The sequence below is a fragment of the Phaethon aethereus genome, assembly GCF_964289735.1.
Source record: "Phaethon aethereus genome assembly, chromosome: 1".
Lineage (NCBI taxonomy): Eukaryota > Metazoa > Chordata > Aves > Phaethontiformes > Phaethontidae > Phaethon > Phaethon aethereus.
In genome coordinates, this window is record NC_138575.1 from 114,933,337 (window position 1) to 114,948,147 (window position 14,811).

The 14,811-nt window shown below is 40.4% G+C and overlaps 1 protein-coding gene across 5 annotated transcripts in view; it reads right to left on the reverse strand.

Annotated features, from left to right (window-relative positions):
- APP (amyloid beta precursor protein) overlaps nucleotides 1–14,811 on the reverse strand; it is a gene marked incomplete at both ends in the record, with an annotated part of 237,102 nt that overhangs the window by 113,227 nt on the left and 109,064 nt on the right. For all 5 annotated transcript variants that reach the window (XM_082010909.1, XM_082010908.1, XM_082010907.1 and 2 more), the window contains 2 exons: nucleotides 2,722–2,915; nucleotides 4,412–4,524. In XM_082010909.1, coding sequence (XP_081867035.1) covers nucleotides 2,722–2,915; nucleotides 4,412–4,524 — 307 coding nt within the window. The remainder of the gene's footprint in view (nucleotides 1–2,721; nucleotides 2,916–4,411; nucleotides 4,525–14,811) is intronic.

Genomic DNA, 14,811 nt, shown 5'->3' on the forward strand with positions numbered 1-14,811 from the left:
TCCTGAGTGAGGAAAGTACTTTGATGGATATTTTGCCCAACTGATTTGCTAACAGCATACCCCCTCCCTGCCTAGAGAGGGGCTCTATGAAGAACCCAAACCTTCTCTGACAGAGGGCTTTGCTCCAGAGCTGCTGAGCAGCGGTGTTGGCATTAGCCAGTGCACGAGCTACCAGCCCCTTCTCTCCCCTTCATGCAGTGTCACACCAAGGATGCACAATGAGATTTTTAACTCTTTGGAAGGCTTCAAGACAAAGCAATCATTGTCAGTGTGAGATCACCCACGCTGGGTTAAAAAACATAGACTTAAGTTAGCACTTCAAACAGAGGTGCTTTAATAACAGAGAATATTGGGAATTTAGCATTAAGAAAGCGTTCCCCCACTTTACACTTCGTTTTTCCTCCTTCCTCCCTCACAATAAGCTTAGGACTAAGGCATATATATGTATTATAAACACACAAACATATGGTCATATATATATGAATATATATACACACACAAAATTTGAACTACCACCTACTGCTGCATATGAAATTAGTATTTTTTTTAATATGACTAAATTACAAGAGTATTTCTGGCTCCAGTTCATGCAGTTTAAATGCAGTTGGGAAGCTGAAGAGGCAGCAAGAAATATGAGTGAGTCAGTGTAAAAGAACTACAAATTACTTGGCTCTTCATCTGCAGTTGAAGTACAAGTGCCCCATAAAAGGATCCTTTCAATTTTGTTTTGCATGTACTTCTATGGGAGGGGAGGGAAAAAACCCATCAGTATTTGCTTGGAACTTCAGAAATGGATTCAAATGCAATTAAAGCTCCTATTCTTAAAAAGATACAAAATTTATGAAGTTATTTGTGAACTCATCTCTTCAGATATTAAACTGCTTCATGAGGAACAAAACGGACTAGGATAGTAAATTAACTGTTCAGTGACAAACATGAAAAAGAAATAAAAGAGATAACTCTCTTACAAACAAAACTACTCTATATACACCCCTGTGAGCTCTTTCATTTAAAATATTTTAGGAATCTTTGATCAGATACAAGAAAAGTTTTCTATCTATGTATTTTATATATAGGGATATATAACAAATATAAAATATAGATAAATCAGGTAATAGGTATATAAGATAGATCTATGTATCTATCTTTTGTGTGTGTGCATATATATATATGTATATGATGAAAAAAGGAAAATTTGTCTCAATTAGAACAAGGACTGTACTCATGTCTTATTCTAAGAGAACATATTCCAATCAAAATCTAAATGAAATATACAGAAGTGACACAGCAACAGTCCAAAGGCTGGTTTACAAATCCCACTGAAAAAGGTTATAAATTGTGATGCTTTGACAGCTGTTGGAAGTACAAGTCATAAAAAAACTTGAAGGTGTCAAGGTGGAAGATGCAATATTGCTTGACACAGGTTTCTTGCATCAAACAGCCCTGACCATTCAGTCCCTTTTATGAGAGAAAGATGGAAACTACAATGGGGAAATATTTGCTTTAATTAAACTTATTCCAATATTCACATAGAACTCTTTGCTGAAACACTTACTAATGCTTTGTCAGAAAAGATTTATATGCCCACCATGACATGGTTTCTAATTTTTCATTGTCTTAATGCCATCTCTTTGCACCAAATTACAGCAATTCAATCTCTGTCCTTCATCTCTACACTGTTCCTGAACTTGTTTCCATCCAGATTATAAAACCCAAACTTAATGCAATGCAGAACTATTAACTTTCCACATTATTCACTTTGTGCAGTTCCCATTTATTTTCAGGGTTCTCCTTGAAACCACTTGTAATCTGCCGCAAGTTTTTGATTTGGTGTATTATTTGTAAAAGATGCAGTATCATCACCTAAAAAGTAGAAACACTGCATTAGCACAGTAGGAAGTGATGGAAGTCTAGGGAGAACAAACAGAATTTGAATGTAGATCTTCATTTATGAAGAAAGCCATCTTAGAGTTGTTTGAATTCAGTTGCAAGTACATAACATTGTACTCTGTTCTCACAACTGCAGTCTAACATGCTCAAGAGAGTGATACAAAAAGACTTTGACAGCACTGGACCACTCAGTTACAACACAGTCATAACCCATATTTGGCTCAAAATCAGTCTGTGTGCACAGAGGATGTTGAAGGGTAAAGACAAGCATGGTATTTTCCCATCCACTGCTGTCTAACATCCATACTCCAACTTAACAGTAGCGTATTAATGAATCTGTCAAGAGCTAGGTATTAAAGCAGATTTTCTTTTAGATCCCATTTAGAAAGTAATTGTCAGCAGAAAAATATTCTTATGGTAATAATGGCACACAGCTAATGCCTATTATGAATGAAGACATTTCAAAACCTCCAATGGCTGTATTGGCTGAGTATCTGCTGCAGTACCCCAGACTGTACGTGAAGTATCTTAAGAGTACAGTATTTATCATTTAGTCGACAAAAAGTATGTATTTAAGTATTTTTGTTATAAATATGGCACTACTCACTGAAGAAAAGATGAAGGTATTAAAGGCACAATAACTATATTAACAACAAGCTTTTCTGTAGGAAGTTAAAAATAAATGGGCAGAACACTGATGTTTTCAAACGTGGTAGCTACAAATTCACTTACAAAGAGTGGTGACTCTGCCACACTGAGGTCTTTCAGACAGATTTTTGGCTCTTCAATAAGATAATAACAACAAGTTGAAGGGTAGAAGGTCACTCTTACCTTCCATCAGCATAGTCTGCATCTGCGCCTCCCCACCAGACATCTGAATCATCATCTTCGGCATCAGCTGAATCAAGATTGTCGCTTTCCTCTGCTAATGGGCAGCAAACAAACTCCACACCACGAAACTTGTCGATTCCACAGGGCAGCAGCATGCCATAGTCGTGCAGATTCATACTCTTCTCACTACAGGACTACAGAAAATAGAAAGAAAACAGCAACAGTATTGTCATGGAGGAAGCTGGAAAAAATGTCACAGACCTTCAGAAAACGTAAGGGGCTGCACACTGCCTTAGGAAGTTGAAGCTGGTGAACCGCACGATCTCTGAATTTTGAAACAGGATTTAGAGTGGTCATGTGTGCATTCACTACCTGCACTGTAAGTAGCTCCCTACCTGTGTCTGCATGACAAATGTAAGCGACAAGATCTCCCCTCTCCTGCCCTTCAGTCTTTGCCAGTATAGAAAGACTTGTCTCCTCCCATATACTTGACGACTCCAGATCCTCTTGCCGCAAATCCTCACAGGCTCTGCCTCATAAACATAAAACTCGAAGGCAGAACCACAATTTGATGTATTAATCCCGATCCTGATGTACTAATGCTATTAAAGACTTCATTGCAAGATCAATTAACATCTAAAATATCTGATATACTGGAAACACACTGTCTCTGGTCTGACACCTCTGCCAGTACAGTACCTTCCAGCCGTATTTGGAAAATAGTCAGTTGTGCATAATTATACCTTCAAGATATAGTGATGTAGGACAGAAAGACACAGTGATGTAGAGCAGGTGAAAAAAGGAAAACAGTTCAGTGGTGCACAGTGATGATGTTCTCCTAGGCTATACCATTCCAAGTCTGTAAGTACTTAAAATGAACTAGAATTTGCCCGCGTGAAGGTTGGTGCTTTAAATGTTTCATTTGAGGGGCAACAGTATGATTCAAGCAAGAACTGAAAATCTGAAAAGCTGCTAAGCACATTTCAATTTTGATCTCCAGAGGGTGGGATAACATACAAACTAAAAGGTTCCAAACAAAAGAGCAGCCAGAAATCTTCTTGAAGGTCATCTCAGTTTTGATTCCTCCAACCTTTCTAAATAAGGACAGAAATGTCCAAAATGCATTAGCAATTATAACATTAGCTTTATTTCTGTTTTCAGTAAAGCACTGCTAAACTGTAAGAAATCTGTGCTTGACTGCAAAATGTCTTTGGCTAGTTCTGTGTCTTATCAGCTGTCCTACCCTTTCATGCTGAATTTCATATACCGCATTCTTTGAGGCCTGTTTGATCTCTGTGGAGCACCTGGCATACCAATATCCATATTGATAAAGGCAAAGCCCAGGCATTAGTGATCAATCTTTTGTTCCGGAGCAGCACTAACACAGGGAGCCAGAAAACATGGTGGGTGTGTGAGTGGATGTGGGAGGAAAAAACCAAAAACCAACAGTGCTACAAAACAGGATTGAGGTTCAAAGGTCAAGGTTAAGTATCCAACAGTGGACTCTGATGTGCTCAGCAGAGTGACTCCTATTTCCTACCGTATAAAGCAGAACAAAAAGCCATTCACTCAAACACTTGGAAGTACTGCTTTTTGTTTTCCATGTCACTGCTATATTTAAACTCATCCTCAGAAGAATGATTCAGCCCTAAAGAAGGAGGGCAGGAAATTTTAAGACAGATGAATATACCTCTTTAGCAACCGTATGCCAGTGCAGGTGAGTTTCACACACATCCATCCTTTCCTGGTGAAGGAACTTGCACTTGTCTGGTACCAGAAGGGCATCACTCACAAACTCACCCACTGAAACAAAAAGAAAAAAAAAACAACCACAAAAATGTTAATTTTGCTTCCAGTTACTCATTCTTTTAAACCTTTAGCTAGGCATAGAGCAGCTTTCGTGAATGAGTGGCAGGGTCTGTTTATGGAACAGTTTCTAAATGGTGCTTCCATTACCACCTTCTTCAAACCTCCCATTTGAAAGTAGCTCCTGTCTTTGATCTCAGAGATGTATTAGGTTATGAAAACTTCAGCATAATATGCTAACTTCCATATACCCAGTATGAAACTCGCAGGACCCATCAAAGATGTGTGTGGTGCAACGTGAAGTCAAGAGTTGGTAGATCCAGCTCCTGGAAGGGGAGTGGAGGGATGGGGACAATTACGATTTGCATCTCAGTAGTGGAAGGGAACGGGTTTGAAGTGTTTTGAAGTACTTAGTTTTTCCACACAAAACAAATCTAACACCAACACATTGTTTCAAAAAATTTGAGAGTATTTCTGCTGAATTACAGCACTAACAGCAACACAGTCCACTTAGTTATTTTTGTTGGTGCAGCCTCTTTATTGCAACCTAATTTCATCAGCCAGACAAATTCAGGTTAGCCCAGAAGGCTGGTGAGCAAGTGGAGCTCATCAACCAGAGAACAAGATGATTCGTGGATCACCTGAGTATCTGCTCAGATAGAAGTGGCAAAAAAAGGCTCTTTACCAAGGACATAACTGACTGAAGAGATTGTGCTGTCTTCAGCAGCAAGGCAAAAATTTACACACTAATGAAATAAACAATGCTCACAGCTTCAGTACTAACTAATAAGAAACTCATCTGATAAGTAACATGATTTATACACTAAAGTCACTGCAATTCTGTACAATTCTGACATTGCAATTAAACAACCCCAAACCCCCTCGAAGATTTTTTTTTTTAAAAGGAAAAATTACAGACTAATTTTGAGAAGTCGATATACTGAACAGACACTGGACTGTGAAAGCACACGACTCAGCTGGCATAAATCATGAGCTCCCTGAAGCACATTTGCCTGTAACATGCAAAAAACTACAGCTAGTGTGTGTTAAAGGAATGAACCAAGGTGGCCCAATGGCTTCATGGATGTATTAACAGGTTAATTAATCAAAATGAGATGACTGCAAGTTTACCGTTCAGTAGAGGGTTTTCTCAGGGAGCTGATGAAGTGGCCCTTGAGGCTTACAATTAAAGTTTTAAAAATAATCAACACTCAATGCACTGGGAGAAAGCAGAGTTCAGCAAACAGATGTATGTAACTTTGCTAATCACCAAGATGTGTATTTCACATGAAATTCCTTGCTATATTTCAATGTTTTTTATCTGAAGCCTTTAAAAGCCAGCCAGCCAGTTAGTTTACAAGGGAAAACAGGATTTTGTTACCTTTACCCTTCAGTGACATACTCTAATGCCTGCAAATTATTAACAGAAATGCTTTCTAGGGGTGTCCAAAATAAACTTGCAGAAGTAATGAGTTAAAACACTTTTTGGTAACACAAAATACAAAAATCTGCAGCTTGTTAACAAAGTCTCTATTCCCAGTGGTATCACACCCAAATCTTGCACTGAAATTTTAATAAACTGGCGCCTTGATTTAGCTGCACTTGCCTTTGCAGGGGACCATCCTGCCACATACCCAAAGTTACTCAATACATACATTATTGCTAAAGCTTCAATTTAGCCAAGTACCTCAGTACTAAGCAAGCACACAGGTGTTTTGCTGAAAACTCATGGAGTATGTTGACTTCGCTCTCCTGGAACATATGACTTCATACAGAACTGCAATTATACTTTGCTGGCTGTTCAAGCATACAAAACATTCAGAGGAGTCTTTATAGCAAACTTTTCTATAAACCCGAAAAAAGGAATAAAAAAATAAATCCTGGAGTACTAGATCAGATTTCACAAGCTATGCACACAATCATGCATGCAACCCTGTGTCATCTATCTGACTTCTGACAACCCCTGCATGAAGCTGTTCCATTCACCCTAACACCCCATAATTCTGTCAGAATATTGTGTGTGCGAAGTTAGAAGGCAATTAATGGTATTGTACCTCATTGCTCAAAAGAATAAGCTTACATCATCATTTCAGCAATCACTTGAGTTACAGCCACCAAATACAAAATTGAAAGCTATACGTCAAAAGTTATGGGCAACACAGCCTGGGCTGTAGTGTCATTAAAAGTATGCAACTAAACTTAAAAATAAAAAAAAAAAAAAAAAAATTGAGTGTCTGATTATATCAACCAACATATAACCAAATACTAAAGAAATGATAGACAGTTCAACATAATCGAAAGTATGGTATTAGACTTAAATTTTACACACATAACGTGCACCTGCCTTATATAACTAGATTCCTTCAAAATAAGGTAACACCATCCTCATGGTAAACCAAATTGTCATTTCAAGTGAGGCTCCATTTTTCAATAAATTGCTGAATTTCACAGAAATAAACAACTCATTGGAACAAGCCCCCTCTGATTTTCAGAAGGGAAGATGATGGGGAGAAGGGTGTTTTTTTAATGTAACTCCATTATACAGAATTAGGAGTTGTGAAAACCTGAGCAGTAGCAACCATTCGCAACCTTGCATGTGATTCCTGTTGTGTTCAGTTCAATTTTTTACCACAAATAAGATTTAATTCTGCCCTTATTTACACACACAGAGCTCATGCCTTGGAAGCTTTTTTCATTCATTTTATTATAGTTATTACTGACGTTTAAGTGCAAAGCTTTGAATTTTTTTCTATTTTTGTTGTTTGGTTTTTGGTTTTGTTTATTGTGTTGGGGTTTTTTAAAAATAAATTAATGTTCAAGTGGCAGTTTGATGACCTAAATTGAGTTCAGATGACAACTGCAACAATTTATTTTGCCTGGGCTAGTCCAATAAAAAAACAAATCCATCAGAAAGCAGCACTTCAAACATGCTTGATTTGCGGACAGGCTTCTATCTGTGTCACTCCAGTACGCATTTAACCTCCAATGCTGCTGAGTCTTAAGACTTTGGGGATTCTTTGCTGTTTTTGAACAAGTAACCCACAGACTACATAAGGAGAACAAGCATGCGTGAAGGAAGAGCAATCCTGTGCCTCCTAAGAGAGAGGGCCAATGTGTATGGGCCCTAAAAATAAGGAAAAATTGTAATACTACTTCTGTTTGCCAGTACAAGCCATGACTAAGGTGGTTATGGATCAGCACATTTTTTTTTGACTGACGGAGCATCCCAGCCGAGCACTGCTTCTGATTTCCACTGCCAAGAGCTGGGATCACAACACATAATTCAAGTCCAAATTTATTTTGCCTTCCAGTACGGCAACATACCAACATGCACCGCACCGGGCCGTCCTTGACACCCCACTTGCCAGGCTCAAGTCGGATGAGCATCTCCCCAAGCAGCAGCACTGCCTTAAAAGCCTCCCTGGCCCTTCACCAAACCAGCCAGTGCCTTCCCATGCTCCCGCACCGCCTTCCCTGCCGGGGGCAAGCAACAGCTAAGCTGCTGACCCCACAACAGACGGAAGGGTTTGCAAAATTTGTACCGAGTCTGAACCAACGCGGGGTTAGCATTGTGACCGCCACTGGCATTACCTCTGTCAGGCTTCCGTTTATCTCTCTTTTCCTGTATTTTTCTGCCTTCTTCTGTGTCTTTTGTATTTTGATTACAGCTGTCTGTGCTCTGCTGAGACACTCTAACAATGAACCACAACGGCACAATTTGTCTTTTGGTGCGCTCATAAAATCACTAAACTCCCTCAAGCGATCCAAGATGCAAGTGTAGGAGCTGCTTACCCACTCTTGCAGGGAAGGGTTGGACAAAACCAGATCCTTCTTGCTTGTGGGTTTCTTATCAGTCTGGAGAAAACAGCCCTGAAGAGGACTTCTGGGCAGAGAACACGTAACTATGTTAGAAAAACCCACCCTGCATCCACGATTCATTCAGCTGAAGGCTGACAATCTGCGGCTCACACTTTTGAAAATAAGTTGCTTGTTCCTGTATCAAACCTCCATCACTTAACAGCAACATTTAAGTTGCCGTACTCACTGCCTGCACATCACTGGAACACGGATTGCGTCAACGTAGTAAGTCGCAGTTTAATTTCATCTTACAAATGTCTTTTTTTTTTCCTAATGTCAGTATTCCCTTTCCTGATGCCCAATTCTACACTGAGTTTGTAGTGGACTTCCTCATATTGCCCCATCCTGGTGTATCACAATGGGGTAGCAAGTTCTGATTTTTCAGACAGATTTGCCCAAGATTATGACACCGCAGTTTACTTCATTAAGTAACCTTACTTCACTCAAGCACATCCTATTCTCTGAAAAATACTCTTGGAACAACAACAGATTTTGTGCTGTAAGACCAGAAGCTGTGGTTCAGAAACTTCATTTTTCAACCCAGCAAAGATTAAGAGCATTAAGATTCAACCTCTAATAAAAGAATTATGATCATAGTGAAGGCATCTGATCACACACTCATTTAAATTTAGGAAGAAAAAGGCTCAGCAAGCCGGCACACTCGCAAGATGATGACTGCCCTATCTGTTTAAATGGCAGATATGACATCAAGGCAAAGTAATTCAAAATAAAAATACTATATTCTGTGTGAGAGACAGTCCTGATCAGCAGATTTTTCCATCCACTGCAGAAAACAGATGGGATGTGAAAGTCCATCCAACACTGCATAAAAGACAGCAAAGATAAGATGATAAAGGTAATGAAACAAAATCCGTGACAAAACTAAATACCTGCTACCAGATGGTTGCAGATAGTTAGGATCCCAACCAAAAAATAACCATGTTCCAATTATGTTCAGGAGTACTTTCAAACAAAGCCTGTGCTAAATTTTGTGTGAGGAGGCAGCATACAACCTGAGGCTGTAGAACTCAAGGCTTCACCTCCCATGTCACTGATGAGAACGAGGCCTCAATAAAATGAATTTACAAGCTTGCTTGTGCCTTACGTATTTGAGAACATTCACAGGAACGTGTCTCTTCGCTGTGACTTTGCATAGATTATCCGGAGCCACCGCACCCTTGGCTCGGCTCAGCACAGCAAGGAGCAGAGCGACCCTGCGCCCTTCCCCATCCCAGTGCCGTGGGGCTTCGCTCTGCCCAGCTTCCCAGGCACACCGCCTCTGCTAGCTCTTGTGCCTACCCAGGCATGTTAATTTATGACATATTCTGTTAAACATACATTATTACTTTTATTTAGGCAGCCATGTAACTTCAGGTGCTTTTATTAAGGGTGATGTTTATGTAAGTCTTTATGCATGATGCCTTCTCTTATTTATAGGTTGCTGATTAAAGGTTAGCTGCAATCCGCATCAGCGTGCAAACCAAACACACTAACACCAACTGATGTGCAGCGAAACAACACTTTATTGAAAATGCTTTTTCTTTCCTTCGTAAGTCCAGAAAAGCAGAGAAGATGCAAAGCAGCTAGATACTGTAAAAACACATTTCATTTTCCAGCAAAATGAGTTAGTAAGAATAATCATCTACCTAGCAACACACTGAATCAGTCAGAGTACTTCAAGATGTTAGACTCGGTATCTACAGATGAAGAGGGTGAGGCTGTGCCTGTCAAACCGGGGTTGCAGGAGGGTTTGTTGCTGTGCCCAGCCCCTGGGGAGGGACTCCTGCCCCAGCCCACAGCATGGCTCTCTGAATCCGGGCATGAGTCACGTTTGGCCAGACTGTTAAACACCTTCAGTCTAGTTTAAAGGATTTTAAAAACCTATAGCAAACAAAGGTGTTGTAGATTTTTCCAATTTCAAATCAGCAGCATTCAGGAAGTATGTAAAAGGCCATGTAAAAAATAATTTCTAGCTACACCATTACCTATGAAGGACCACCAATATTAATGCCAGTAGCTAGCTGAGTATCAAACACCACCCTATTGTATCTCTTCCATCGGTAAGCTGTAAGCTTTGAGAGCAGCACTGAACAACGCTGAACCACCCGGGCAGTCGCTAGCAAAGGGCAGGCTGCGACAGATCTTGCACGCAAAGACTGCAGCGGGAAAGGGGAGATCCTGACGCTGCACCAAAACCCGGCCAGCCTTAAAACTTCTCCCACCCATAAAACTGCCCCTAAAAAAAGCTCTGTAAGAAACCTGTCCTCACTCCACCATTTTATCTATAACTTACAGCACCAATTTCAGTACGCGACCCAAGGCATGGCAGATGGACAGCAATGCAGACCCAGTTTTGAAGGGCAGAAGTGACAGCACGGGCTGTGCAGCCACCTCTGGGGCGTGAGGTGGGAACAGCTGCAGCTCTTCCATCTTCCAGAGGCTCAGCCAAAGCCAACACTGACCCCATTAACACATCTCTGTATCAACCCTTTCACCCTCATAAAGTTCCCAGAAGTTGTTTCCCATAGCTACAGCTGGGGTTTTTTTATTATTTTTTGAGCAAAGTCATCCACTATGTTTTAAGCATCTAGAAGTAAAGCCAGCGGTTCTCCAACGGATGTTTTCACAGCATCAAAGCAAGCACCTATTGCTGCAGTTTTTTTTCTGCTTCAGTGAAGTCCTTGAATGCTTCTGTATTCCTGCTTTCAACCAAACTTGAAAAGGTGAAGACAGTACACCCACTAAAAAGTGTTTTATTGTTCTGTTATTTTGCATACATAGCAACAAATACACCCGGATGCAACAACGCTCAAGTAAACCACATTCACTTTTCCCAACATTTGTCTGTTTATTAGACTACAAAAGGCAACAATTTGGGATGCGGAAAGCTCTTCTAGTAGATTAAAAACTGATTGGTAATTCTAGCTGTACTACACTTTAGTGTCTTCATGTTCTTACAACAATTAAGGTACTTTTCACGAACACTGCGATGGCACACAACATACGACTTTACTTGGGACTCAAGATCAAGATAAAAGAAAACCCACTGTAATGAACCCAGTGACATCTAAATATCCACACATACACCATAACATGAAGCTCCAGTCTTGATACATTCCGTGGTGTGATTTCTGGAGAGTCCAAATAGCTCACACAAAATTCTGGAGTCAAAGGGCTAAAACCCTTTAGGTACAATCCATCAAAGTACATTTGTTCAGATGAAAATAAGGAACTATATACCAAGAAATAGAAGTGCAAGTAATTCATGGTGTTTATTATGTCTTCATTTTCATAAGGTACCATACATAAGAAAGGGTTATTCTCAAACTTTCTTCCTCCTCCCTCTGTAGCTCTTTGATCACAGACATAAATAGAATTTCTGCTCACTTTGCTACTTTTTTGCCTGACTGCATTTTCTGATAAAATTGTCTTACTTTCCAGACAGAACACAAGCATCATTCAGATTCGATGCGTTATGCCAATAATGGATACATCTGTTTACATGCAATAAGATTCAAATACACATCAACAAATGCTCTAGCATCTTTAGAGACAAAGAATATAAACATTCCTTAAAAGTCTGCAGCACCTCAACGGTTCATTGAAGCATTAAGTTCATTTACTTCTCTCCTTTTTTCCACTAGTCTCCCCCATCTTTGCGGAAAAATGTCGCTGGGAGTACAGCAAGGTGAATTTTCAGTCCCTCTCTTACTCATTAATACAATACAACAGAATTGTGCTAATGCCCATTACCCCAGCATCATGGGTTATGTCATGTGTTGGGATTCCTCCTCCTGTCCCATTTTCCTAAAAGGCCCACAAAGTCAAAAAACACCCTCCCAGAACTTGTCATCAGAGTGATGAGTGGCAAAGGTCACCCCAAAAAGTCTTATCTGAAGGGTTTCCCCTTCAGTTTGCTTTCTCTAGGCACCAACCACTCAGACTAGTGAACCACAAATGCTGCATCTCTAACAAGATTTACTGAAAAACAGGCCCAAAAGCTTCCTGCAAGGTCCAGCTCAGCAAGTTGAGAAATTTCAGGGTTGAGTTGCTCTCCAATTGCCCAGTGCACTGATTACATCTGCAAAGCTTCTGCCACAAATGAGAGAGTATTTGTTGGAGACACAGTCCCCTCCCTCCCCATTACATAATCCTGCCTAATTTCTTGGAAGTGGCGAGTTAGGAAACAGCAGGAATAATAAAGCCTAGTGATTTCACTCTGGATAGCTTGACTCCATCCTGCCTCAGTCACAGATCTCCTACATGATGCTGCCCAAGCAAAAATCTTTTCCTCTCCTCCCACACCATGCCCAATTGCTTATTCCTTCCTTCCCCTCCCTTCTCTGCAGCCCCAACAGACTTTTCAGATCCACTTTTTAGTTTTCACTCCATCGTCGCAGTAGTCCCGTTTGATAAATCTGTAACAGGACATGGTCAACCGCTCTGGAGGGCTGGTGAACGCATTGGGGACAGAAGCCTAGCTGCTTACAGTGGAAAAAAAGATTATAAACTGAAGGCTGCCACCTGTGGGTGTTTGCTGCAGGGGTCATTTGGGGGGGGGGGGGGTTTGGTGGTTTTTGGAACAGGGGTGGGGCGTTGTTTTTGGGAGGTTCCAGGTCCCATCCTAAACTGACCACAATGTGTCTAGCTAAAACAGATCTTCCGCAGTGCTATAAAAAGAACAGGCAATGAAAAGCTGGAAGGTGCTGGAAGCCAAGGCAAGTTAGAATAGACTGCTCGATTCTGCATACAGTGTACTGGAGGGAAGTACTGGGCTCCTCAAACAGGAGAACAGAATAACCCAAGAATTTATTGGAAATTGCTTGATTTACAGAAAACAGTCAGTAAAATTCACAGAAAGGTAAAATCCTGGGAAAAAACAAACAAACAAACCCTAAAACCAGTGCTAGAAAACTCCACAAAACAGTTTTGAAATGTGAAAGGCTTAATAAGACCATTTTGTGAAAATTTAGGAAGATTTTTGTCAAGATACCCCAAGCAGAATCCTGGGACCATGAAAATTACTTGAAGTATCCTGAGCCACATCCAAGTTAGCAGAAAAATCAGGAGGAAAAGAGGACAGTGGTACCTTCAAAGGTAACAGCTCTTTTACCCCACAAAAAACAAAGTATGTGCACTCAGGCTGTTTACACAGTACTGTCTGGAAGATGCAGGTACACTCCTGCCATTACATGCCTGCTGCCATTCTGTTTCAAGAAACGTCCTGTCCCTGTGTAGCTTTTATACTACAGCAAGCTTCAGTAAGAGAAACACAGAAGTGTTGCTCCTCAAAGCACTAACCACCTCAGTCAGGAAAGGAAGCGCAAGGGACAAGAGATTAAAGCGTCTCGACCTTCCATGCCCCCGAAAGTTGTCATTGAAAACAAAACCATAAAACCCAAAATGTTTTCTTTATAAATATTTCTTCTCCTTCAAAACAGTTGAATTCTTTTTGTTCCACACTGAAGTGTGCATATCCCTGTCAACTACTTAAGAGTGAAACACAATTTGTGGGGTGTAGGGGTGCAAGGAATGGGAAACAAAAGGGAAAGAAAAGAAGAAGATTTTTGAATCCCACCTCATATGCTGAATACCTCCTATTACCAGAATGGTACAGCAGAAAACACTTCAAGTATTTGGGAATGCTTCTTTTACCCACATACAATTCCCCTGCTCCCATCCCCCATTTTGTGACAGTGCTGCATACAGAGCAATTCTCCATCACCCAGTGGTTAAATTTGCTATGTATGAAAGCCTTATGTTCTCCACATCCATTTCTTTTCACAGTGCTTTTACGCCATCATCCAGCATGTCCCAGGACCTTGAAGTCATGGGCTGCTGAGTAAAACGTAAAGCATACCACCATGGACACCAAAAGGTATTTGAGGAACTGGCTGAAACAAAGGTTTTCTTCTTAAAGGGGCACCTTTTCAAGAACCCCTTTACCAGAAGTCAAACAAACAACACTGGCTGGACTTACTAACCCTCAAGAGGAGGAAACAGGAATGCTGCCCCGGCCTCATCATACATACGGGTGCTGCATGTGTTCTTGGTAGAGGACTACCTATCACCTCAAGAAAGGACCTATTTAGTTCAGGACAGAAAAAGGTCATTGGTACACAGCCAAAACAGCCTTTATACCAGAATCATCGGTCCAGTCCTGAGACCTTGTTAATGCAAAAAAAAAAAAAAAAAAAAAATCATGGATACTAAGAAAAAGCCTCAGGCGGGGAGAATGATTTTGCTGAAATACGTTCTCTTCATCCTTTTCAGGCTCTCTTTTTTTTAATATAAAGTACATTTTGATTTTTTCATGCGCATCTCAAAATATTAATTGCTTCCTGCCTTGTAGTCTTCTGACTTTTCTAAGATTCTCTTTATTGCTTGTACTCATGTACTTAAGTCCTTTCCCAATTATGCAGCTCT